The sequence below is a fragment of the Coturnix japonica genome, chromosome 3, assembly GCF_054131305.1.
Source record: "Coturnix japonica strain WE chromosome 3, WE-NBRP24, whole genome shotgun sequence".
In the NCBI taxonomy this organism is placed as follows: domain Eukaryota; kingdom Metazoa; phylum Chordata; class Aves; order Galliformes; family Phasianidae; genus Coturnix; species Coturnix japonica.
This window is the reverse complement of record NC_140665.1, coordinates 20545105-20571391: the sequence shown is the minus strand read 5'-3', so window position 1 is coordinate 20571391 and position 26287 is coordinate 20545105. Positions and strand designations below refer to the sequence as shown.

General features: G+C 40.2%; 1 protein-coding gene across 3 annotated transcripts in view; it reads right to left on the bottom strand.

Annotated features, from left to right (window-relative positions):
• Positions 1 to 540: 540 nt before the first annotated feature.
• Positions 541 to 26287, bottom strand: part of TGFB2 (transforming growth factor beta 2) — a 63512-nt gene continuing 37765 nt past the window's right edge. For 2 of the 3 annotated variants that reach the window (XM_015857278.3, XM_085542949.1), the window contains exons 2-7: positions 24988 to 25151; positions 9505 to 9637; positions 9278 to 9388; positions 6715 to 6889; positions 6000 to 6153; positions 541 to 3996 (exon numbers count right to left, since the gene is read on the bottom strand). In XM_015857278.3, the coding sequence (XP_015712764.1) occupies positions 3838 to 3996; positions 6000 to 6153; positions 6715 to 6889; positions 9278 to 9388; positions 9505 to 9637; positions 24988 to 25151 (896 nt within the window). In that variant the 3' untranslated portion in view covers positions 541 to 3837. The remainder of the gene's footprint in view (positions 3997 to 5999; positions 6154 to 6714; positions 6890 to 9277; positions 9389 to 9504; positions 9638 to 24987; positions 25152 to 26287) is intronic. The other variant, XR_014944554.1, reaches the window with a different exon arrangement.

Below are 26287 nucleotides of genomic sequence, written 5' to 3'. Positions count from 1 at the left end.
CATATTTGCTTAGTTAATACAATTATATATTGCAGAGAGCATGGAGAGAGGCTTGCTATGGAATCCTATTTCTTGTTATAAAAACAAGCAAGCATACAAAACAAACAAACAAACAAACAAACCCCAAACATTTCAAGATGAGTTTGTGGCTGGTACTAAGGAGCTAACAAAGGCGAAAGCCAATGTAACTGATGCCTGGAGTAACAGCCATACAGAGGGACCTTTAGATGTCTGGGTAGGGTGCTGGTGAAAGATGGGGCATAGTGAAGTCATGGGGTAAAACTGCTCTTACCTGGGGCAGTCCTTGTCCTGTGCATACATGGGATAGTGCTGCTGCTCAGAGCAGTCAACCAGAAATCATTTGTTGCCTGCAGACCAAGGCATATTCTGCACTCACTGAGGGGAAAGTAGTCCTAAGAGCAGATGTGCTGGACCACATCAAGGCTCCCCACAGAAAAAGTGCTTGGCACCAATTAAGCTGATCCTGAGCTCAGGAAGTGCCTATGCCAGAAGAACACTGTCATATGAACAACACCAGTGTATAATTGAAATAATTTATTTACCACTAGAGCACCACAAAAACAGACATACAATGTGTTAAAATACAGAGTAATCGATCACCAAAGTACAACACAGCTGTCCTTTAAGTTCCTTTTTTTTTCTTTTTTTTCTTTTAAACCATGCCAACCATACAATTGTGTTGTTGCTAAACACATAAAAAATGCTGTCCTAACCCACTCAGCTAAGTGCTAAGACCCCCCTCAGGCTCACACAGCTCCTTTGGGTCTGACCTTTCAAAGTGCGGAACATTTCCTGCCAGGTGCTGGGCATCACCAATGCTCAGGGACTTTGCTGAGATGGTACCTACTTATTGTGACAGTCTTTGAACCATTGCAGTCCCATCTAAACATCGTTTGATGGAGGGGGGTGGGTGGGTAATCGACATCAGACCTGAGTGGTGTTTGGCCTCACATCACACCACTCTATAGAGGGGTGTTTCACCCATGAGTTCTGCACACTGTAGGATCATATCTAATAGTGTCCCTGGTAATTAAGGGAAATACGTGCCTAATAAAGTGGAGAAAACAAAGTCGTAGGAGCTTTATAAGAATATTTCAAATACCATCAGTGCATTTTGAGGAAAAAAAGTTTTTAAAAAAAAAGTATCTGATCTTGTGGTAATGATTTACAGAAATACGGCTTTATATTTAAATTTAGACAACAAAAACTCCAAACCCAAACCAAAATCTTTAGCTGCGTCCAGCGCATAGTGAGTATAATTGGACAACTATGCTATCTTGTATTCCACTTTTCCAAAGCTTCAAATCCACTCTGAGTTGCATTCCCGTAGCTGAGAATTGCAAAAATGTTCTTCAGTCTTATGAAATGTGTTCATCCATGTCTCCCTTCCTGTCCAACAAAAATACAGTTCTCATACTGAACCTGATAAAACTAATTTTGCTGCTGTATGCAGCAAAATCCAGAGTATTTACTACCCTGAGGAGTTTCACTGAGTTCAGTGCATCTTCTCACTGGAGTAAGTCTGGCTCAAGCAAGTGTTAGCAGGACAGATTTTTCACTTGTTCATCTCAACTCGCTAAATGAATCAGAAGTCTAATGTACCTCCTCCTCTGTGCTGAGTCAATGGGTGGGATTAGATCATCTGTGGGGCTACGTGTCTATGAAGGCAATAAGCATAGACTGCTGAAGTCCCAAGGAGCTGTGGGTGCAAGCCGCTGCGGTACTTCAGCCTTGCATCAGTGTTCTGCTGAAGTCAAAGAAATTGCACATCTTAGAACTGGAGCTGACAATGTAAAGCTCGGGAGCATCCTCCTGACACCACTCAGGTCAATGACAGAAAATGTCCTTCTCATCCAAGTAGCATGTTTCTAATACAGTTTTCAAGCTTTGCCATGCAAAGCCATTCATCATATGATTGCGCCTTCTTTGTGACTTTTTTTTTGCCAATTTAAACTTTTTAGAAATGTATAACGTGGATTATTTTTTTAACTCCCTCTACAGTATTCAAACGCGTAACAGCAACAAAGCCCTAGAGACCCCATATTTCTTTTTCCATTTTCTTTTCTTCTTTTAATAGGTTTGAAAACTCAAAAACTCAAGAGTCTGACCCTGCAAATCATGCCATGCCACTGCAGAAGTTAAAGGCAAGCCTCTGATACTGTACTGGGAGCAGGATCAGCCCCACAGCTTAACCACAGGGCAAGTCCTGCTATGTGCGAACCCAGGGCAGCCTGCTCCCATGCCGTGCCCCATGCAAAGGCATTGCTGAGGCAGATGTGCATGCCAGCCTTTCACACAGGACCGGCTGTCACTCTCTGCCTCTGAACCGCGTTGCGATTCAAATGTTACAAATGGGGATGAGAGAGGAAGGAGGGAAGGAGGGGAGGAAAGAGCACTTCAATCCATCCTTTTTTATAAAATAAAACAAAATAAAACAAAATAAAAAAACCACAAATGGAGTCAGGTAGCTTATGTCATAATGATGAACAATATACAAAGCACATGTATAGCAATTATTATAAAACATGTATTTGTAGTGCAAGTCAAAATATAGGGACTCTACTCATACTGGCCAGCTAGAGGGAAACACATGATTCTGAGTGATCAAAAAGAGCCCCAAATTCAAATTCAAACTCATGAGAGCTGACAGTATTACAGAGTACAAAAATATGGTGAAAATTTACACATTACACATAAAGTACTTAATTTTTTAATAGTTTACAAATAGAGATCTACAGATATGTTTCCAATTAAGCTGGCTTTTACTACCCACCTATTGCAATACTCTAGGTATGGTTACATATACCAAAAGAACAAAAAATCCCATAGCATAGCTATACAGCAACATATTAAGGTCTGAAGATTAGACCAGTACATGTTAAATATTTTACTGGTTTACTAAACTGACATTTAAATCATTTACAGTAAAAAAAAAAAAAAAAAAATTAAAAAAAAATTTAAAAAATCTTATAGACTTGTCTTTGAGACTGAGACAGAGTGTCCTTTATTAGTAAGTTATTCAGTATTTAAAACAAGGGTTTGAGACCTTACAAGAAGCCTCTCCAGGCAGCTGGCATGAAAAATAAGGTATTTTAAAGGCAGAGTTTCTCAATAGTGTAATAACTGATTTCTATTTAAATCCAACTAAACTAACCATTACTTTCTGAAACTTTCGAGCTTGTGTTCCTTTAGGCTTTCTATGTATTTCTGGCAGCTTATTTGGTCTCCATTTTGTCCACATTTGCTGGTTTTCCTTTTCCAATGGCGATACGGAAATGTTCATTTGATAGTTTTTACACACAAATAAATAATGCACTGTTAACTCTACAACTAAGAGGAATGGGTAGGATGCCTATTGCATAACAATACAGAGAGATCAAGTAAGGCACGGGACAGATACAGCAACTCCACTTCATGGGATTTTCCTGTTTTTTTCCTTTCACATAGTAACACTAACAAATTTCTTCCAGTGTTTATTTTTTAAAAAGGTTTGTTTTTTTGTGTTTTTTTTTTCCTTTAACTTTGCTTCTTGTCTATCTCACACTATGTGTAGGTGAAATGTAAGATAAAGGCCTTCAATGTTTTGCTTCGGATGCCAGTTTAAAAAAGAAAACAACAAAAACTTTCAAACAGTTCAGACTAGTACCGCTTGTTTTTCTTCGTGGTTTTTTTTTGTTCCTTTTAACACTGATGAACCTGGGTTTTTGTTTTTCTTTCTTTCCTCCTCGTTCTCTCTTTTTTTTTTTTCTTGGTTATTATTTTTATTTATTTATTTATTTTTGATACACACACGTCACGCTGTTTCTGGGGTATCCTTTAGCTGCATTTGCAAGACTTTACAATCATGTTGGACAGCTGTTCAATTTTGGGTGTTTTGCCAATGTAGTAGAGGATGGTGAGGGGTTCTAAATCCTGGGACACACAGCACGGAGAGGCAGAAGCTTCTGGATTTATGGTGTTATACAAGCTAAGTACCTAGAAGGAGAAAGGAAATAAGAGATTAAGACAGATTCCTCTGCCTGCTCGACTCTGGAAAGCAAATTCCTTTCTGCATCACTTCCTCCTCCAGTGCCTGGGAAAAAGCCCAGTGAAATCAGAAGAAAGATGCCTGGATTTGAATATTTTTGCATGCTTCTCCAGTTCAACCTGGTGTCACAAATAGTCTGAGCTTCCTAATGTCTTATCCCCACAGCCTTAAATCTTAAAACAGCTATGTGCCTGTAGCCTGACTTGAAAACGTAGCTCTTCAAAGCAGCACACACGCTGTATTGATAGGGAAGGAAGAAACTGACATATTTTTATCTGCAACTTCAAACTGTCATTTACTGTTACAGGATTTTGGTTTTACAGGAACACCAAAGGCAGAGGAGAATCCTTCAGCACAAGTACTGTTTTGCTTCTCATCCCTGGATACTTTTCTGTAAATCCACTAATGCCAGCCTTAAAGAGCTATGACTACTTCCTCAGTAGTCCAACTGAGCATCAGCTGTGGCTGAGGATCAGCAGCACTGGTACTTTATGTCATGTTGGATTCATATGCATGGTTCTCTGCAAGGGAAGTATGTAGGGTTACCCACTGATGATTCACAGGTATTTCCGAGGATGCCATTAATGTGTTAGCTAAACACTAAATGACCTTTTCCTAGAGCTTCAACACAACATTTACAGCTTTTAGAGACAGAAGACCTGTTCAGGACAGCAACACTAACTACTTTATTAAGCAACCTCTGCCTATTTGGGTAACTATCCAAACCACATATTTGTGACCATGACAGTTATTCTTCCTCTTTCCTTTAAAAACAAGTGCTGCTCCAAACAGTGCATGCTACTACTCCACACAAGCATGGAAACATAGGTTCTATTAAAAAATATTTACCACTACCAGCTGACAGCCACTGCTGATACTACAAGGCCACAGCCACTGACAGTCACAAAAGATACCTGCACTTAGGTCTGTACCTTGTGCCTTTAGTAAAAAAAAAAATCAATCTCTCCCTTGAACAAGAGGCTGACATTGATCTTAAAAGAAGGTTTGTAAAGAAAAAAAAAAGAGATATCATCCTTAGTATGGACCTGGGGGTGAAATTCTTTCTTTATGACAACTGCAGTGCAAATGCCTGCTTCATGCAACTACAGTCCAGACATCCTTATTGACAGTTGAGCAAAATAAGCACTTCACAGCAGAATCATCACTCATTATAAAGCACTTGGCTAGAATAACCCATCCAATCCCTACAGTTAAAGATTCTATCCCAACCATCTATCAATTCATAAGCATCCCAGACAAAAGGTCATTCTTGCTCAAATAAATTTTCAATGTACAAGAATGAATGCCTCTTCTGAAGAAGTACATCTATCCCTACATCATCATGAAATTCAGCACAGTAGCAGAACACTAACAATATAAAAAGGAAAACAGCAATTTATAAAGTAGGTGAAAATTGGATGGTAAGACTCAGTCCCATAATCATTCTGATTATGTTTCCCTAGGTGCCTTGGCTGAGGGAACTCAGTGCCATTTTTCACTCATGCTCTTTACTGAATGGTCCCTTTTCAGGCAGCCTTCCAAAGCTGTATCATGCTCACGGCCACAAAGAGTATTGGATAAATTCATACCTTCCACTGATTACCACATTTAGAAAAGTATATATCTGGATCAGTGCATGCCTTTAGGCTTCAACTCTAGTCTGAGGCCACATGCAAGTGTGGCCTCTCTTTAGGGTCATATTTTCTTATTTAATGAGGTAATAAATTGAAGCTTTAGGCTCTCAAACTGATGACAGTCCCAGAAACATATTTCAGCCTGTAATTATAAAACAGAAGATAACCTATGTCCCTAAGCACCACATCTACCCTCTTCTTGAACACCTCCTGGCATATTTCACCCCTCTTTCCAAGAACAAATTTTTCTTAATGTCCACGCTGAATCTCCTCTGATGCAACTTAAGGCTACTACCTGCTCCAAAATCTTTACTTACTCTGCTGTGCTGAGTATCTGAGCTCCATAAATATGGGCAGGCTCCTGCACAGAAATTGGCGTGATATCCTTTAGGTTCATGAATCCATTTCCAGCCAAGATCCCTCTTGAAGTCTATATAAAGTGGACGCAGGCAGCAATTATCCTGCACATTCCTGGAAAATAAAATACAGACAAATGCATTGGCCATAACAAAGACAACACAGAGAATAAAAATAATCCAGTTGTTTGCTCCCTGAATGTTGATTTAGAAACAAGTTAGAATCCCAAAAATTCACAACCTAATCACATCTGTTGTGGTTTATACCATAAATGAAATGAGATGCTTAGACATGGTAAAACTTGTTTATAGAAAGCTAATGGAGGATCACTGAAGTATTTTTCTCCAGCTTGTACTGAGTCACCTCTCAACACAGTGGAGGTGACAATTTGGCTACAACTATGGAGCTGATAGGCTTGGGAATCAACCCCGGTGGAGCTCAGTTTCTGCATACTGAGGTCCTAACTTTCCTCCTTTTCAGGCACCATCTCCATGGGAGTGGAGCGCACTAGGCAGATACCCTTTTGGGCATGGACACTGTGGGTCTGTGAACAAGGACCGCATTCTGTAAAATGCCTACCGTAAAGAAACGTCTGCTTACATGAAAAGCAACTGCACTACAATTTAGAAGCTGGCACAGTTATGTAAATTATACTAAACATAGATGCATAGTTACCTAAAACAATAGGCAGCATCTAGAGCACGCTTCTTCCGCCGACTGGGCTGTTGCGACTCAAGTCTGTAGGAGGGTAACAACATTAGCAGAAGATGTGGGGTCTTCCCACTGTATTTTTTCCTATTGGACTTTAAAGCTTTCACATCACCACTGGAATATGTGTAGTCATCAATACCTTCAAAAAATACATTTTGGTGATAAACATTATGTTGCTATTTTCTTCACAAATTAAATAAACCATCTCTTTAAAAAAAATGCCGTCAGAACCTGGGCAATGATGGCATCAACTGAGCACATTTACTGGGAAAGTTGAGCCAAATTTCAGCCCAAGATCCCAAATATATTCACAGTTCTCATGCACCTATTGTATCAGCCCTCCCATATTCATAGCCGCTTAATGGCACTTCAGAACCAAAACTGTTGAAATGAGTAACAGAAAAGATATGTGGAGTCCCTTCAGCCAGTGCATCTACATTGCTTAAACTAGTTTCAAATGCCTGAAGCAATGATGCTTCTACTACTTCACTTAGGGAAGTATCCTAACAGCTTGCAGTCTTCTAACAGCAGTGCACCTTTCTAAACATCACAGTAGCATTAAAGCTGCTCTGGATAATCAAGCTGCATTTCTCTCTGCTTACTTTCAACTCATTAGTTTTCTCCATCACATTCACACCATTGTAATGCTTATAAATTCTCTGTCTCTCATTGTCAGTTTATTGAATTCTGCTAATTCTCCCAGTAAAATTCATTATTCTATCTTCTTCCCTATGATCACGGCAAGGACATTGATCAAAATATTTACTTTTGTAGTGGAAATCAATGGTCTCATATTTCATATTTTCCCTTGAAACTCTAACTGCCTTACTAGCTTTCTTATCATAGCAAAGGGATGGGCAAAAGAACCCAAGTTCTAGCCTTTCCCAGGAATTAAATAGCTCATGTTATGCCTCTTCTTTTTCCTTTTGAAAATTAGCCTCCTGAACCAGATAATGCTATCTAAAGGAAAAAAGTTACTTTTTGTAACATGCAAAAATACAGAGATCAAATATCATACTAACATTTTGTTTAAATGCACACAATGGCTTTATTCATATCTACAATGCATGTATTTACCTAGAGAAAGAAAAATCCAATGCAATGGAACAATGGTTAAATACATGTAATATTTGACAAGGAATACAGCCAAATTCTTGGAAAACCAATGAACCAAATCATGATATATTTGAATAAATGAAAACTTGATAAACAGCATGAGTGGATTCTAATATAGTCTATACATCAATATGCACTGATTGATGATAATTCTGGCATCACCAGTTAAATAACATTTCCCTTTCAGAAAATGAAACCCGAATGGCTCAAAAACACACTGGAGCTTATGCTTTCTGTATATCACCTTGTCTGCTGTCCACAGAAAGCACATCCATCCATAACCCTTACTACATATTTCTTTCTTTTTATTACTTATCCAATACAATCTTTAAGTTTTTACCAAGCTATCAGAATAAAAAGCAATCGTGTAACTAGTATATAAGTAACAATAAATTACAGATGCCAGTGATGGAAAGTATATGTATTGAAATAACCAATATTATATAATATTGACTTCATGTGAGACTCAGACTTACCCTGCTTGAAGCAGGAACACATTAAATAGGCATACCCCTTCTGTTACTTCAGTGCACAACTCACTTGAAGTGAAGTATGAAAGCTTATTTATTCAAGTCTGGCACCTATTGTTTAGTTATTTCTGAAGCAAATGATGTCATTGCTCAGATGAATTTTAATATTATAGACATATATGAAAAAAAGAAAGGAGAAAAAAAAACCAAACAAACAAAGCTGGTGTTGCTCACTGCTTTCAAACAGCTAGAAGCACTCTTGCAGTTATTTACAAATACTGGGCCCTTTATACAAAAAGGAAGGTGCCTCTGTAAGGAAACCAGCCTACTATTGCCTTAACTAAGCTTTGGAAATTTGCCGTAATTAGTATTACTTTCTCATACACGTTCTTAAAACACACCACATTCACACATATCTACTGTAAGCAGCTTACACGTGTGCCAAGCACTATCTTAATTGGACTCTCCAGTAATCTTCTCTACTGAAGCCTGAACTGTTACAATGTAAGAATGGACAGCAAAGGGTTTATTCTGAAAGGATCTGGTAAATTTTCTCATGATTATCCAAAAGTGGATGGTCTACTGTACATTAGTCTTTCCTGCATCCAAAACTGCATGTACATATATTCAATGTGGATGCTGCAAACTTTAACATGGATATCTAAGGACACAGAAACTCCAAGCATGGAACAAGACAGCTTACTCATGCCATTCGGTTTTAGAGCAGTTCAGTTGGTTTTAGAAGAGTTCAGCTGACAAGAGTTTTGCCCTTGTGCCTTTAACACCATTTCCTACCAGTTAAGAGTCAAGATTTTTAAATGTATAAGTTTTCCATCAGCTGAATCCAATTTTAGAAAGGTAAGAGATCCTTCCCTCCTTCCCCCCGCCCCCACCCAGTCAGTTACACAACAGTAAAAAGTTATATATTTTTCAGTCGTTACCTGCAAATCTTGCTTCAAGCTCCTCACTTTTATTTGGGATGATATAATTATTGGAAGGCACAAAGGTGCAGCACGGACAATGTAAGCTTATCTTAAATCCAAGGTTCCTGTCTGCAAAACATGAAAGTAAGTGGAATAGGTTTTTACAAGTGGAATGAGCCTGAAATACTGCTGAGTTAATAGATGACAGCTTGGGGCAGGAGTGAAGACAAAACACTGCTTGTCACCTCTGTGATGGAGCCATTCATGTACAGCCTCAGTGACATCAAAAGACAACCATTCTCCTTCAGCTCTTGTTTTAACCACTTTGCTGTCAATGTAGCGCTGTCCTGGTGATGATAATTCTTTGGATTTCAGAACCTGCAAGAAATAACAAATATGATTGTTTGCAGGTTAATATTTAACAGATTTGCATTAAAGTGGACCACCAGCATTACAAAGAGCAGAAGAAATTATTATAGCTCAAATTTCTACGCAACAAATGTACATTCAGTGAAGTTTTCAGTACCAGAAGAAAGTACAGTATGTCTTCTATGTTTCTACAGAATCATTACTATCAATTACAATGACAACAGCAACAAGGATTCAACAGTCTGACTATTGCAGTAAAGGTACTTGGCTAATGGAGTCTTTTTTCACTTCCCTTAGAATAGTGCTGCAAATGGTCTCTACCCATCATCAATTGCTCCACACTTCAAAGTCCTCATAGGGCTACCACATCATAGCGCTGCTCTGCTGCTACTGCAGCGTATCTTGCAGTTATGATGCCTGACTTTCAAATACCATGTGACGCATGCCCATGTTTGCTCCTTACTTTACAAGGAATCTTCTTTGGGTGTGTGGGGAGAGGAAGGTGATGAAAAAAAACACCTCAAGGAAACAAGCTTTTGTCCCCAAGCAAAACATGTCATCACATAATTCTTCGTAAGAGAATTCACAGAGGGTGACTGCACTGAAAATTTGTCCTGCAGCACTAGTGGTCAAAGGAATCGCAACAAGTGGAACTTCAAAACAGAGGCTACACCACTTTCTATAGTAACACACTGGCAGAAAGCCCACTAGGAAGACCAAGGGACTGGAACACCTCTCTCCTGTGAGGAGAGGCTTAAAGAGCTGGGATTGTTCATCCAGGAGAACAGAAGGCTCAGGAGGAATCTTATCAACGTGTGTAAATATGTGAAGGGAAGATGCAGAGAAGATGGCATCAGGTTCTTCTCAGTGGTGCCCAGTGTGAGAAGAAAAGGCAGAGGGCTCAAACTGGAACACAAGGGGTACTGTCTGAACATCAGTAAGTTATTCTTCCCTGCATAGGTGCCAGAACATTAGAATGGGTTGCCCAGATGTTGTGGAGTGTCCTCCTTGGAAATGTGCAAAAGACACTTGGACATGGTCCTGGGCAACCTTGAGGCGTCCTTGCTTGAGCAGGGAGTTGGACCAGATGACCTCAGGAGGACCTCAATCACTCTATGATCCTGTGCTATCAAGAGCTAAACTACAAAACAGTCTATGCACTGAAGATATGATATTGCTTCCCCTTAACTAATCTGCACAGTAGATCACTCTCAGTACTGGTTACACACTAAACAGAAAGAAGGTATTGTCTATACAGGTAACCTGTGGGCATGCAAAACCAGCCAGGTGTGAATAATGGCCACACAAAGATCTGCACAACAGATGATTCTGCTTCTGTCCAAACCTGGATGCCAGCTGTGTTTGTATTTGAGTCAAAGGTTTCAGCAAAGTTTGCTGCTGAGAATGCAATAAAAATTACCTATACAAAAATCCTCAACTCCCCCCACTTCAAGGCACAGGAATGCATGCCTGGAATTTCAATTGCTCACAGTCTTCCTTGTATCTAAACAACTTGACTGCCTTCTCACAAACAAGCACAGGCTGCTATTATGTACCTTACCTCTAGGATGAAAACAATGGGGCTTTTAGCTGCTAATAAGTTTCTGGTTTCCGAGTTATTGTTACATTAATAGTTTTGTGAAGCAGGAAGTTGGAATACCACACCATGTTAAGTCAACTCCAATCAACACACCATGCTATAACATCACTTTGTGACTTCTAGCATGCCAGCTGTGTGAGTCTGTATTTTGTTTTGGGTTCTTCCACTCTTTAGCCATTCAAGCATATCTCCAAATGAGTAACTCTCAGACATGTCTCATTGTTTCCTCCTATTTTCTCAGTCCAGATCAGCCTGATATCTACCAAACCACTTGCACAAAGCAATGATGAAACTGCATAATGTATACATAGAGAGGTATTTCAAAAGAGGTGTGAAATTACATCACCATAATAAAATTAATCTTTTCATAATGGAAGAGAAAAGCAAGCTTGAAAAAGCCAGACTCTGTCCAACATGTAGAGATTCCTCCCTCTTTATTTCAAATGAATGCTAGATCTCTCAAAATTCAACAGTGCAGCAGCAGCTCCTACAGTATCAATTGTACTACAAAAAGAACAGCAATCTGATACACTCTTTCATGTTTACAGCAGGAGAAGAAGAAAGATATATAAAGGTGTTGGCCCCAATCCAAAAAAATTAACAAACATTGATAGTAGAGGATGCTGATGTCTCCAGTAGAAATCGAGGGCACTCAAACATTCAACACTAGGACTCCTTTTTACAGGGCACCCTTCAAACAAAGTGTTTGAACAACTGTTTACAGAGAATCTGGCAGCAGCAAGGGGACTACCATTGCCTAGAAGTGCCAGAGAGATGAGACAACTCACAATCAATGCTGGGAAAGTCCCAGAGAAGTACAAATATAACTTTGCCTTCCCTTTGGTCTTTATCAGGTCAACTCAAGTGTTTCTGAGGACGTAATGCAGCTGTCACTCTGTAGCAATGTGGTGGGGGTGCAGGGACAGGGGAGCAAATGGGACACAAGAACTTGGCTAATTTTTCTTCCTTTCTGCACGGTCATATCTTTCCACTGACTCCAGAAACTGCATACCTCGCAGTTTTGGCAGTGATGTAAGGATCTAAAAGTAAGCAATGTGCCAAAAGTAATCTCTTGCTGTTAACTATAATTGGTCTTAGATGTGTTTTGAAAACTCAGTTGTACTTTGGTATCCAAAAGAGAATGTCTTATCCCAATCTCACCCCTATGAAAGGACAAAGTCAAGGATTGGCAGTGTCCAACTGGCATGCAAGGCATTTATAGAAGGACAAGAGATCATCACTGCACATATTCAGTAGTACAGAGTACACCCATCCTGACCCATGAAATGAACTATAAGAAAAGTGATTGCACGTTTCGGAACTGAAGGACAGGATAGACAGTGTAGATTAAAAGAGCCAGATATAATCCGTCCTTCACTGTCTACAGTATCTGAAACTGTGACTTGTGGTTTATGTAGTGTGTTCAGGAAAAAAGTTATGAGGAATGAGCTAGAAAGTAAAAAATACTAAGTATAGCATAAGTAATTTCCACAACTGACATCATGCATTAAACAGGCACTAGTAATTCTTAAGCAAAATGTTGTTGAGTATAATATGAGTGCCACACACAGTGAAATTAGCAGGTCTGCTTCAACCTCAAGCAAAAATGATCTTTTAGCCTCACTGTTTCCATTCCTCTCCGCCCCCCCCCCCTTTTTTTTTTTTTTTTTTTTTTTTTTTTTTTGTGGGATTAGCAGTCCTAACACAGAGCTAATGGATGATAAAATCCCAGGGTCATCAGTCTGTTTCCTCCCACAAACCCACCAGATGAATGACTCTCTTCACTTTTCTACATCGCACTCTATTTCCATCCACGCTGAAGCAACTACTTTCTGCACAGTGAGAATTAAAATGGCTTCTTTGTAGGAACCTATCAGAAAGTCTTAAGGCTAACAATACATTCTTCAAATACACTCCCAATAACTAATTACATGAGATATACTTCCTACTAAATCAACTAGCTTAGTTAAAAAAAAAAAAAGAAAAGCCTTTTGTATGCCTTGCAGCTCTACCACTTCAAAGCTTGTCTACTTCTTCCAACTACACTATAGCTCTTAGAAGAGATATTATACCCTTACCTATAAACATTGCATTGTCTGTAAACACTGCCTTGCCTTTATGCTTAGCCCATCACAACCACATCTAACATAATCAAAAATGTTGTTGCTTAACTTGTATCTGTGGGGTGCCTGAAAGGTGAATGTCTTTGTTCTACAGTTTTCAGTGCTCCAAGTATATCAACATAAGATAAGAAAAAAAGAACACTGGAAAGAAAGAATACCAAACTAAACTTGTAGTTCAGTCTTTTCTCATTTCCTCCTGGAACAGCATCCAAAAAACCTACCTTCAAGAGGCAGGAGGACTTTGGTATGTTTGGTTTATGACCTGGATTGCTAGGGCTTTCAGGGCTGGGAGTATCATGTAGGGGAAGAGCATACCACCTACACATAGAAAAGCCATCCAATCCAATTTCCACACACATCATCTTACCCCCCTCACTTACAAGTGTATGGTGTATGCACAAGTAGCTGACAGTGCACAAAAACTGCATGAGTGCAGGCAGGTATGAACACGCACACCTTTATTCATGCATGAGTGAAAGCTCAAGACAAACAAAACTTAAAATTCAGGTTGTACAAAATCTTTATAGCTTCTAAACGCGAGGATGTTCTTCCACACATCTCTACTTAGTCTTTTCTTCAACAGAGTGATCATGCAATGCTGCCTTTTCTATAAAAGGATTATGCATAGGCATATGATCACATTATGACAGGATTAGCTGAATAGGTAGAACTATTACAAAAGGAGAATCCAGCAGATTTCTAGCACAGTGTGCAGAATAAACTTCCTTCAGTATCAGTGCTGTTACTTTAAGAACAATTTGGCTGTGTCTGCCCTCCTTTTGTATGTAATGCCTTCCTTTCACATGAAGGCAAATATTTAGCCAAAACTCTTCATTAATCTCTACTTGACAAAGTAGTTTGTATTCTCAAGCCTTGCCTTCTAGCTGTCATTACTATGAGTGCTGCAAACTTTGCTCGTCATTTTTTTTTTCTATTCTGTCCCCTCTTAAAATACTCAAGGAAAAGAATTATCTTAGGAATATCAAGGAAGAATCTCAAGATGCCACATGCATGCAGCTACTGCCAGCAGGACAAAGAAAAACACAACAGTGGATACCTGAATATTGCAGGTAACTGCAAGAAAAGGATCATAAAGTAGCCAGACAGGCACAAACAAAGCATCGCTCTTGCTTGTACAGCTATGTGTTTGAGAAAACCACTTGAAGATCACTGTGATATGAGTGCCTTCACATGCTTCTCTCATCAGGCCTGAAAGAATTTGGGTACCTCATAAATCCCATTGAAATTTTTTACTCTTCACTGGATCTCTAAAGGCATTCTACCCACTACTCAGTCCTTGAAGGGAAGCTCTGCTCTGCTGGCTAGAATTTATCTGTGCTCATTTGTTAGAGGAGGCTGTTAGTACCATGTAAGCATATTCCAAACCACCAGGACCAGGTGTTCAGTGATGAAGTAGCTTAATTTTGTCATAAACTGGTCATAGAAGAATCACAAGAAAACTTCCAGAAAAGACTGAGCTCTGTATTGCTTCTGCCATCCACTCCAATTGTTTTTTTTTGTTTGGTTTTTTGTTTTTTTTTTTGGTGTTTTTTTTTTTTTGGACTAAACAGCATAAAGTGATAGATACTTCTAAGTTTAAGTATCAAGTAGCTGAAATCTTCATTAAAAGACTGGAAGACATAAACGGTTTATTTATATGCACATATGTTTATACTCTTAGGAAGCTGTAACACAAGTAAGGAAAGGCATTGTCTTAGTCTGCATTTTATAAACTGTGATGTACGCTGAGAACACTAAAGGCCATGATAACTGACAAAGCAGAACATTTGCAAAATCAGTAGAAATGTGGTTTCTTTAAAAATGGGGCCTATCAGAAGCTGATCTAAGCAGAGAACTAGGAATTGGCATCAGTGAAATTACATTGGTTTGAAAACAAAATCCTCCAAAACCAAAAAGTCTGTTAATAAGAAAGACAACTACTTTGCTCAAATTTTCCTTTGCCTACTCCCCTTCTCATATATATACATGCAGCTAAAGTAGGGGATAACTCAATGAACACATTAGCGTATAAATTTTAAACAATAACCACTCAGAGCAGACAGCAGAAGAGCCTGTCTTCATAACTCATTAGACATAAAAGGAAAAAGACTGTCAGAAAGACACACTGGTTTTTTCACACAACAAGAGCTCCATAACAACAAGTTGCTTAGTTTATTTCAGATTTGACTGCCTGGACAGTACGTACTCCTATTCTCCAATATTTACCACAATAAATTTCAAAAGAATAGGATAATTGCAATTAAGTACAATTAACACTGTAACAGTTTTAGCTAATAAATTCATCGCCTCTCCAGCAAGCAAGCAAACAAAACCAAATGTGGTCCAGAAGTGAATTTATACAGGCTGATGCATCAATGACATATATCTGCTGCAGCCAAAAAAACTAAGCACACATCAAAGGCGAAATGTTAGCAACAAGGGCATTTTATAGCTGGGTTTGAGAACTAGAGTCACCAACTGTTTGGAAATATTTGGGGTGACTTATATTTTCTTAAAACAAGTTGGTGAATTTTCAGAACACAATAACAAGATTATATGGCCACTTAAAAGTATCTGTTGTGTCTGCTGTCTTGCCTTGGTAATTATGGCAGTCACAGCTGTCAGACAGTGTGGGATCTGCCATCACCAAGTAACAGTAAAGATGGTATTATCTTGTAAAAACCTGCTATGAATCTGTTTTTCCTTTCCATTTATTCTGGTCTGATCTCCTCCCTCCAGATGCTGTTGGCTCTCTGATAACTTCCTTCCTTCCTTCCTTTCTCTTCTCTGTCATCTCAGACCTCTGTGATGTTCCTGTATTACAGCATTTTGGCAGACTCACTAATCTTTCTCTTACTTATCATCATTATCCATGGTTTCCATTGGAACTTCAATGGCCTTTTTAAAATGATGGAAATAACCTGACATATACTTGTGAGCTCAAAGCAAATAAGCCCAAACAATGAGATCCAGTACTAAATGATGTGCTAATGATGGTTAACATCACAGAAGAGATAAATCCTCTTTGCAGAACATCGTGGCTACAAACTGCCATCTAGGATAACCTCTTCTGGGCTAGTAGAACACTGCAGGGACTCCAGCCTAATCTGGTGCAGAGTAATAACTGGATTCCCAAGGTCCACATACGCAGCTGCTTGCGGTTTCCAAATTCTTATGTACTATTCACCCTACTGAAAGAATCACTTCTCTGCCTCAGTCCAGATTTCAAAGGTCTCCTCAGACAGTTCTCATGGACTTCATCCAGCCCCTTCCTGAAGCTTAGAAGCACAAGAAAAAAAAAGAAAAAAAAGAAAAAAAAAAAAGAACCATGCTAATTCTCAGCTTTTTCTCACTCGCTCGTTCAGTTCAAGGTCTTGGATCCTATTTTGGACACGAAGATAAGCAAAACTTTAGTTCTGCTGCAAACCACTACAGCCTCTCCCATCCAGTTTCTTACTCATTGTATGCAGAGACATACACTGTAAAAGTGCCAAAACCTTGATATAGTACCAGATAATTGGGAGTCTACCAGCTATCAGAATCTTAACCTTCTTATCACCACTAGTGCAAGAGAGATCACGTATTTTTTCCAAAATTCTTGGTGCTAGCTTTCACACTTCTTTTGTAACCACTTTTGGAAAAGAGCAATTCAGAAACTGCCTTTAGTGCAACAGAGTTAAAAGGGCTTTACAGTCCCCTTGCTCATCAGTGGAAGCCTTTCCATTACTTGTGAAGGTCTCCGAATCAGGCTCAAACTGAGGGCAGAATCTTTAGAGACTAGTATAAGAAATGCAGAATTCCTGCCAAAATACAAAGGTATGGAGTACTTGCCAAAGTCTTTAAAAAAGCCATAGCTGTATGATCCATCTGCTCAGAACTTGCCAGACACGTTCTTCATGCAAACTCGCAAATAAAAAGAACATATTGCACACATAACCCAGCCCCATTTATATCTGGATGGACTACAGCTGTGGCAGAATTCCCTGAGTGTCGGCTGCTACTCGCTTAAAGGTAAAAGAAGGTGAAGTGTGAGGGGGCAAGGAGAAGTACAGCTAAAGCAGGTCAGAAAAGGAGGGGAAGTAAAGTATGTCAGGGAATCACTGGCAGATTTGCTGTTATACCCTGTGGTGAGGGGATGAGCCTCAGGAAAGAGGATGAAGACTGAGAAGGGATTTCCTCTCCACTCCTTCCCCAAGCAGGGCCTTCCACCTGCTGTGGCAGATACACGTGCTGGGTATGGTGAGGATACAGCCCTGCGGCTGCTCACTTTCATTTACATTTAAGCAGGCAGGAAGACTGTGCTGTGAAAGCAATAAATAAAAATAGAGGGTCTGGGGTCCTTCTCGTGGAAGATTTTGAAATATTAAGTGCAATTTCCTGCTGTATAGTAGATTTTAAGATAGCTCCGAAGAAAGATTTTATGTAAAATGAAGCAAAACAAAAAAATCCTGTAAACTTATCTAGCATTTAGCTTTAACTTGCCAGAGGCACGTTATGTTTTATTAAAATATCAACAAGGAGCAGCCAAAGTCAACAAAAACAGAGTGGGCTCTCCTGTCTCCCAGCCAAACTGTGTGTCCTGCAGGGTACTCCTGTGCTCACCTCCCCTCTGTGCTCAGTTCTCCCAGCCCCCTCTTCCTCAGTCTTGTGCCTGATTGGCACATTTCATGCTCACATGCATTTTCTTCCAATATTTTGGCATTAAACCTTTTTTGCTTTTTTAATATTGAGATCTACTGCCTCTTCCACAATGATGTCTTCTTCTACAAGTCATTCCTTTTCTTTTCCTTCATCCTGCCTGCACTGTCCTCCTTCCATCACCATTCTCCTTACAGTCTTCTCTTCCCACCACTTACAGACTCCCACACAAACCACTCCTATCCTCTATTTTCTCAAATCATCTATTCTTCTTTGCACAGGCTCCTCTCCCACAAAGCTTCACAGTGTTTTCCTATACCTCTCATCCACAGCCTTTCTTCATATGCCCACTACTGGATAGGGTAGCAGGGCATAAAGGGGGCCTTTAGTTGTCTCATCACTGCCGAATTATACTGGTATGATACTGGGATTTTTTTTTTTTTTAAGGTCCTTTTGCTGAGAGCCTGTCACTTGCTTTTAAGTACCGTAAGGTTCTACGGTAGTTTTCATATTTTGGCCCAAGTGCTGCTCTTTCCAGACATTTCTGTTCCCTAGCTAGCCCTGAGATGAACTATCTGATGACAAAGCTCCCTCAATGCCTTGCTCACCTCTGATGGTCTTCTTTGCACCAGCTTGATATTCCCCAGCCTAATAACTACCAAGCTGCAGTGCTGGTTAAAACTTGGGCATGTCTGCCCGTCTGGTTACCTTGCCACATTGCAGCCTGAATTGCAGGAATCTGAATTCAGAGGCTTGTTTTTCACCTATGTCCTACATTCCTATGTTCACCATAATGTACACACACCGCAAACTGTAATAAATCTGTCTATCATCTCAGTGCCCTACATTTCAGAAGGGTCGAGTTGAGAGTATGCACCAGCTTGTGCCAGTAGCTAATGAGGTTTTATGTACCACTTCAAATTGTCTTCAGTAACTTCATAGTTCCTGATAAGAGCTGGCTGCATATGAGATAAGCTTTCAAATGGCAGAGAATATGACACACTGATAAACACTTCCCCTCACCTATGCTCAAGTTATTTGCCAAAGGTACCCTACATGTGGTCTTAAATGTACTAAGTATTTTGGAGGTACAGAGTTTGGAATAATAATTACAAAAAGGATTCTTGACTGAAGTATGCTAAAAATTAACCTCCTCTGATCCTCTGGTCTTCAGTTGCTGTGATTGGGTAGGTAAAGCAGGAAGTTGAGTCTTATGAGGAATGGCTCAGGGAGCTGGGATTGTTTAGCCTGGAGAAGAGGAGGCTCAGGGAAGACCTCATTGCACTCTACAACTTCCTGAAGGGCCACAAGTTGTATCAGATGAGGTTTAGACTAGACATAAGAAGGAACTTTTTCTCTCAGAGAGTGGTCATGCACTGGAATGGCTGCCCAGGGAGGTGGTGGAGTCAACATCCCTTGCAGTGTTCAAGAGGATAAGGAGCTAGGAAATATGGTTTAGTGGTTTTCTATAGGTATGGTAAAGAGAGGACAGTTGGACTAGATGATCTTGTAGATCCTTTCCAACCTTGTCATTCTATGATTCTTAGTTGTTAGCTGCACAATTTATACTGAGTTTAACACTTCAGAAAGCACTGCACATTTGCCACTTGATTATAACCCTGCATCCAACCCACATGCAGAAGCCTGGCTTCAAGGCGTAAATTGTGGGATCCAAATATACCACTTGAGATATGGGTCAGAGCAATGGCTGTCAGTTGGAACTGAATGCTACTAGGTGATATTTGTTACCCAGACATCCCACAGCAGCTCAGTGCCACAAATATAGCTTCCTGCTATTTTGCTCTGTGGTGCGAGAGATGACACCTCAGGGCCGAAAAACAGCACGGACCCTTTGCTCTCAATTATACCGAGATCAATCTGGGGCAGCACTACTGCCGCCAATGTAAAGTGCCTCAGATTTACACCCCTGAGATATGGCCCAAATCTATAGAAGCTTATTTTAAATGTATTCCCTAACTGAAAAATCAAGACACTGTCTGAACTGAAGGCATTTGAAAGACTGACTGTGGTTTAAATTTAAATCTGACTCATAGAGGGGTAATATGTTCCACTGCATCTTCCTTCTTATACCTCTAAGGGAGGAGACAGGCCCTTAAAGAAACCAGGTCTGATATTATCTGGAGAATGGCCACTTCTTCCTGAGCCCCACACAAGTGTTGGGGGTGCCCTTGGCATAGATAGGATCATACCTAACACAGAATATCCTAAGTTGGAAGGGACCCATAAGGATCACTGAGTCTAACTCCTAAAGTGTTAGAAAGACCAAAGGTCACCAAAGGTCTTCTGCTTGTGTATCTTTCAATTCCACATCCCAAAGCAATGTTCTCCTGGGCATTAGCCTGACGCTGCACAATGTTTGGACACCCCATATGGTAAGGACCCCCATTCACCACCCAGTAGCTACCTACACATATGGCAGCCTAGGACAACGACACCAAAAAACAGCTCTTTGGATGTATTTTCTGTGATGCTTTATGATGCACTACCAAAACATAGTACTGCTTCCATAGTAAGCAACCATTACTTGTTATAGTTTGATTGTTTGTACACAATAAAACTACCTCAAAAACAATACTGCAACACTCTCTGAACCACTGTTTTTCACCCCACAAATGTTTTCACTTGTCCAGCTTTGCAGTGGTGCCCATTTATTTTTTGGAATGCTTATTCATAAAAGGCAAGCTTTCTCTGAAGGGTGAAGGGAGTTTATTCATAAATTCAGAAGCACCTTAATAAAAGAAAAATGTGACGAAGTCTTCAAAGTGGGCAAGAAAACTGATGAACAAAGACATTCCCATAACAACCGAGCTTTATCTGATCAAATTCCAATAAAGCCTGCATTTGGCATAAATCTTTAAAAACATAGTGAGGGCCACTGGAGGATGCTGAAACTTGTTTATTTAATATTACTCCCTCCTCTAGAAGTATTTTATCCTCTCAATATTTTCTGAAGGCTTGGTGCCTTAAGAAGCGCATCAAGTGAAGATGGTGCAGTGGAAAGTGAAGTATAGGGCTGCTGCCTATGGGATTCTGTTGCTTCCTTTCTTCCCTGCAGCTTCCCACTCTCCAATGTGCTGATGCTCAGCAGCACCAGGGATTAACCTTTGCTTTCAGGAAGAAGAAATAACAGAATTTAATTCTTTAAAAGGCACCATCTTTTCTATGTGGCTTCACTTAACTAGAGCCAAGAAAAGACAGAAGCTTTTATACCAACCTTATAAAAGAGGCTTAATTCCTACTTCTATGAGTTCTATTTTTTTTTTCTCCATCATTAAGACTACTTAAAATGTGTGCTGTGCTTCCCATTTGCACAGGAACACACAAATGTGACTGACTAATCCTAAAATACCCAGAAAAGTATTTTGGGTGAAATCATACATTAAAGAAACTGTTTCTGCTCTCAGGGATTACCATTTGCTCCCCGTGGCTTTGGGAGAGGAGTTGAAAGAAGATGGCAAGGTACAGTGTGCTGCTGTCAGAGCTTTGCTCAGCACCCTGCAGGAGGTGAACATAGGACAGCCAGCACCTTGAAAAGGGACTTAACCTTGTACCCAGGAATTCTTTGGATACACTATCCCAAGCAGTCTGCAAACATCCCAGCTAGGGAAATGTGAACATGGGGCCAATGAGCTGCCAGGCTACCCAGGGACCCAAGAGAAGGGATATGTCTAGGTCACTTCCAGAAGAATTCAATTCCATTCAATTCAATTCCAGAACCTATTGCTCAGAATCCCATTTGCACCATAGGGCATAGACAGTTTGCCCAGTGGATAAACAACCCAAATAAATGCATCAAGGTCCTGTGCATCTGACTGTGCTGGGTGGGACAGGGTCTTGCTGGGAGCAAGGGGCCCAGGCTCACCATGCCAGACAGCCCCAGACTGCCTTCCTGCAGTCAGTGCAAATCAGGGCTCTGCAGGAAAACACAAAGTCCTCCTCTGATGTGGTTTGGAAAAAGGAGCCAAGTGCAGCCTGAGGAAAGCTTGGTTGAAAAGGTGCAGTCTTGCATTTCTTTCTCATTTTAAGGGGTAAATCTCTAAGGTCAGAGGACCACACAAAGAAAGAACCAGGAGGAAAAATAAAATATTTATGTTTTGCTTGCTTATTTTTTTTTTTCTATTTATCCTGCACATCTGTCTCTAGCTGTTCCTGAAGCATGCTTTCAGAACAGTATTGTCCTTTTTATATCACTGGTATATATACTGCTACTAAACTGCCATTGGTCAAAATCAGATTGCATTGGGGTACCTACATGTAATCCAGGAGATGCCAGCCTCCCAGTGAAATACAACGGGAAAGCTGTGGCTCTCCCCAGGACACTTCTGCCTCCCTCCTCCTGCTCAATGGGAAAAGACGAGACACAGAAACAACCATTCCCTGAAACTACAGGTATGAGAAGAATTTCAAAAACTCATCCAGGATATTTCAGCAAAGCAAAACAAGACAACCTGAAAGTCAGTGAGAGGAAAAAAAGAAAGAAAAAGGATTAAAAAAAAAAAAAGAAAGAAAAAAAAGTAGTAATTAAATGTTGCTTATGCAAGATGAAAAACCACATTGTTGCTTCTGGGCACAACAGCCCTGGCAAGCCTAGCACTATCTCACAAGACAGGAAGCAGTGCTTATGCAGGGAGGAGGAGCAGCAGCTACACTTGCCAAATCTACCATCAATCTCCTCTGAGAGGCTGTCTCCATGCATGGCTTCTCATGCTTCCAGCAAACATACCTGAGAAAGTTTTCAGTCCTTACAAGATGTATTTGCCTCTCCCACTTCCACTGAAATGAACATCCTCCCCATTGTTTCACCTCCTGTGTTTGTTCCTTCCCTCACTGTCAATCATTTCTAGCACTATGCAACACTGAAGTTCCTCCAGCATCACTTTGCTAATCCTTCCCTACATTCTATTCCTAAGACTTCCCTTGTTTCACCTTCTAAGACTTATATTCTTAGTTTTAGGATGTTTCTATAGCACTGTTCTACAATAAAGCCTCTTCTCCAACTACTTGCATTTGCTTTACCTGTTAAACACTGCATGTAGCCTCAGACATTGTGAAGAAGGGTTGAGGTATTCCTGGTAATAAACCTGTGCAGTTTAGTCAACACAGAACTAACATAACACCTACATGAAAAGCGAAGGGGTAAATATGACCAAGAGGCAGAGCAGTGGCACAGAAAAGCACTAGTAGGCACACCTTACTAATTGATGAGTATACTGAAGGAAATGCTCCAGGGACAGCTTGCCTTTCTACAGGTGAAGTAGCAAGTAACATACCTAATGAAAACCCAGCATAAACACACCTTGCTGCTTCTGAGTCATCTGACCAGGTATAGAAAATCCCCAGTTCTACAATAACCTGCATTCATTACTTACCCAGTGCTTCACTAAATATATCTCCACCCAGTCTGAAAAGGAGATTGCCTTACTTACTGGCTATACATTTATATAAAGAACCCAAGTATCTGCTGTGGGTGCAGGTGTCAGTTATTTTCATGGGCACAGGCTTGCCGGAGTGAGCCTCTCTCAAATGAGCTCCAGCTGTTTCTCATCACAAGGCAAATTCCCAGCTGTGCAAAGGCCCCTTCTTCCCTATATCCACCAAACCCTTTCTGTCCCACATTCCTCAAACATGGAGGTGCAATGAGCCGAGCTCAGGGAATGTCAGCTGTATTCCTTCCAGGTGCATGATTAACAGCACTCAGAAAGCCCAGGGACACCATTATCTCCATTTAGGATGTCTGAACAGTGAGGTCAAGCTAGAATATATGATTGTTTTGACAGGCTGGTGTGACACCATCACAGGGACTCAAAATGTAATTCTTTGTAATGGTTGTCAGACCCTGAGCACACTAGTGGCTTTCATCAAAGATTCCTGTTACCTCTCTTAACAAGTGAAATGTTATTTAGGCACCTTTTCTGCCTGCCTGTTCATGCGATGCACACAGCTAGGCTGCAACCTTGACAGCAAGCACCCGGTGACCACCTGCAGACCTGAACCCCATTCAGTTGGGAATCACACTTCTCTCCTGTTTAAATCATGTTTAAAACCCCAGTGCATCGCTTCCTGCCCTTAGTCTCTCAGTTTGGCTTATAGCATCACTTCAAGAAGCACAAGCACAAATTCTGCTCTATCTGCTCCCAGCTTGGTTTGTGCTTCAGCAAATCAAGCAGCAAAATACAAACTTTGAAAGTAAAGGTGATAACTAACTCAAATTTGCACCCACAGAATCTGACCCAGGCTCTGTGGTGCAGCATACTCACAGTAAGGCTCAGATACAGCAAATAAGGGTAGCAAAAACAGGGCTAAAGAAGGGTCTGGTATGATTTATTTTACAAGATAACTTTCTACCTAGCAGGTTTTTAGCTGAAAAAGTACATAACTGCAGAGTCAAATCCCTTTTTGCTGTTGAGCTTCTCAGCAAGATGAACTATGCTTTAGACAAAATATGCTCTAGCCAGAATTTCCACAAACAAATGCACAGAATCCTTGCAGTTGAGTTTAATGGATTTAGCATGTGTGCACGCTGACTCACTATCTAGCTAGAGGAGCCTCTGCTTGAGTTTGTTTACACACAGCGGAAGTTTTGTGGGGTTGTGATGGTTTCTATGCAAGACTGAATTTGCTTCTTTAGTGACAACATCATCTGATCAAGTTCATAAATCATCTGATGTCACCAGCAGAACAGGAAAGTGCAATTGGAAAACAAACAAAAGAGAGATAAGTCTTAATGACACTCCAGAGTGAAAAAGAAAAGTCTTTAGATCATTTTCTTCCCCTCTCCACAAACTGAATTTTCCACTGACTTGTTCCAAGCCCCGGACCACCATATGGAAGTCAAGCTGAAGGCTGGAGTTTTGAGGCACACTTTCTAGAAAAGCGTGTGTATTTCAGCTTCTTAAGACTTTGAATGAAGCTGCTTTCAGGAGAGACATAGGAAATAGGCTACTTTTGACAGACAGCAGTAACAGCTGGAGCCCTACCTGGTACAGCTCTATCCGCTGCTCCGAGACCCGTGCCTTTGAGTTCTGCAGGCGGAAGACCCTGAACTCAGCCTTCACCAAGTTGGATGCATTTTTCTCCATCGCCGAGACGTCAAATCTAACAATTCTGAAGTAAAGGCTGTAATAGCTTGGTGGGATGGCATCTGCAAGAAGGCAATGCAATTATATATTTCTTAAATGATATAATACATTATTCTTTCATCTGTTTCAATACAAGACAGCCAGAAGGCACCAAAGGAAATATCTGTAGCATGATTCAGTTTCCAATGGCCAATTTAGTATCATTAACAATTTAACCCCTAAAAAACCAACCCCACGTGTGTTTGATTATAGGAATAGCAGATTAATAGAGATTAACAATCATTTCCATCTCTACTTCAGGGCATGCATTTAACCCCTCTCTTTTGAAAAACTATTGAAAAATCTCAGATGCTTATAAATTGGAAAAAAATCCTAACAGTTTGTAGCTGGCAAATGCCTTCAAACTTGCAAGGAATTCACAAGTGAAATACTAAGAAGACAAGTAACAGGAAACTGTTTGATCTGTATGTTCTCTAACATCTATTTTCTCCCTGGGCATAGCATATAGATTAATCAGCTTCAGGTTTTGTTTTCTATTTAGTTACTGAGGATTTTATTGGAATAAAATATTCATTCTCGTTATAACAAGGGCAGGAATAGAAGAAGGAAGAAAAAAGCAAACAGTAGATAGTAGACAAATAGAATTACATGAATATTGACCATTTGCAAACAGCAAAAGAAATAAATTTAACCAACCACCACAATACGTTGCAAGGAAATCAGGAAAAAGAAAACAAACAGAAAAACAGAATCAAGTCTTCAGAAATTATATCAAAGGTATCAGTTTAGATTTCAAAGCAATCCTTCCCTCCTTTGCAGCTGTAAACCTTGACTGAGGTTAAGCAGCAAAGTACTTTTGCACAATTCGGATTACCCTGAAGGGTTCAGTGATGATCTGAGGCTGTTCCACCTAATTCTGGCCAAAAGCACAAACAGAAAACCATGTGCAGAAGTCTCTGAACATGCTCTGTATGTGTGACATTCTCCACACCCTGTTGTTTGGCAAGATTTTCCTCAAATTGCAGAGTGGGCACGGTAAGCCAAATTCAGAGATGAGTCAAAATGACTCAAAGGCCCTGATAAAATCTCCATTCAAGCTAAGGGAAAGGTTTCCTTTCCTCTTACATTTTGAAATGCACAAAGAAACAGAAGATGAAAACTATCGTGGAGGCTGGGGGGAAGATTTTCAGCAGAGGAA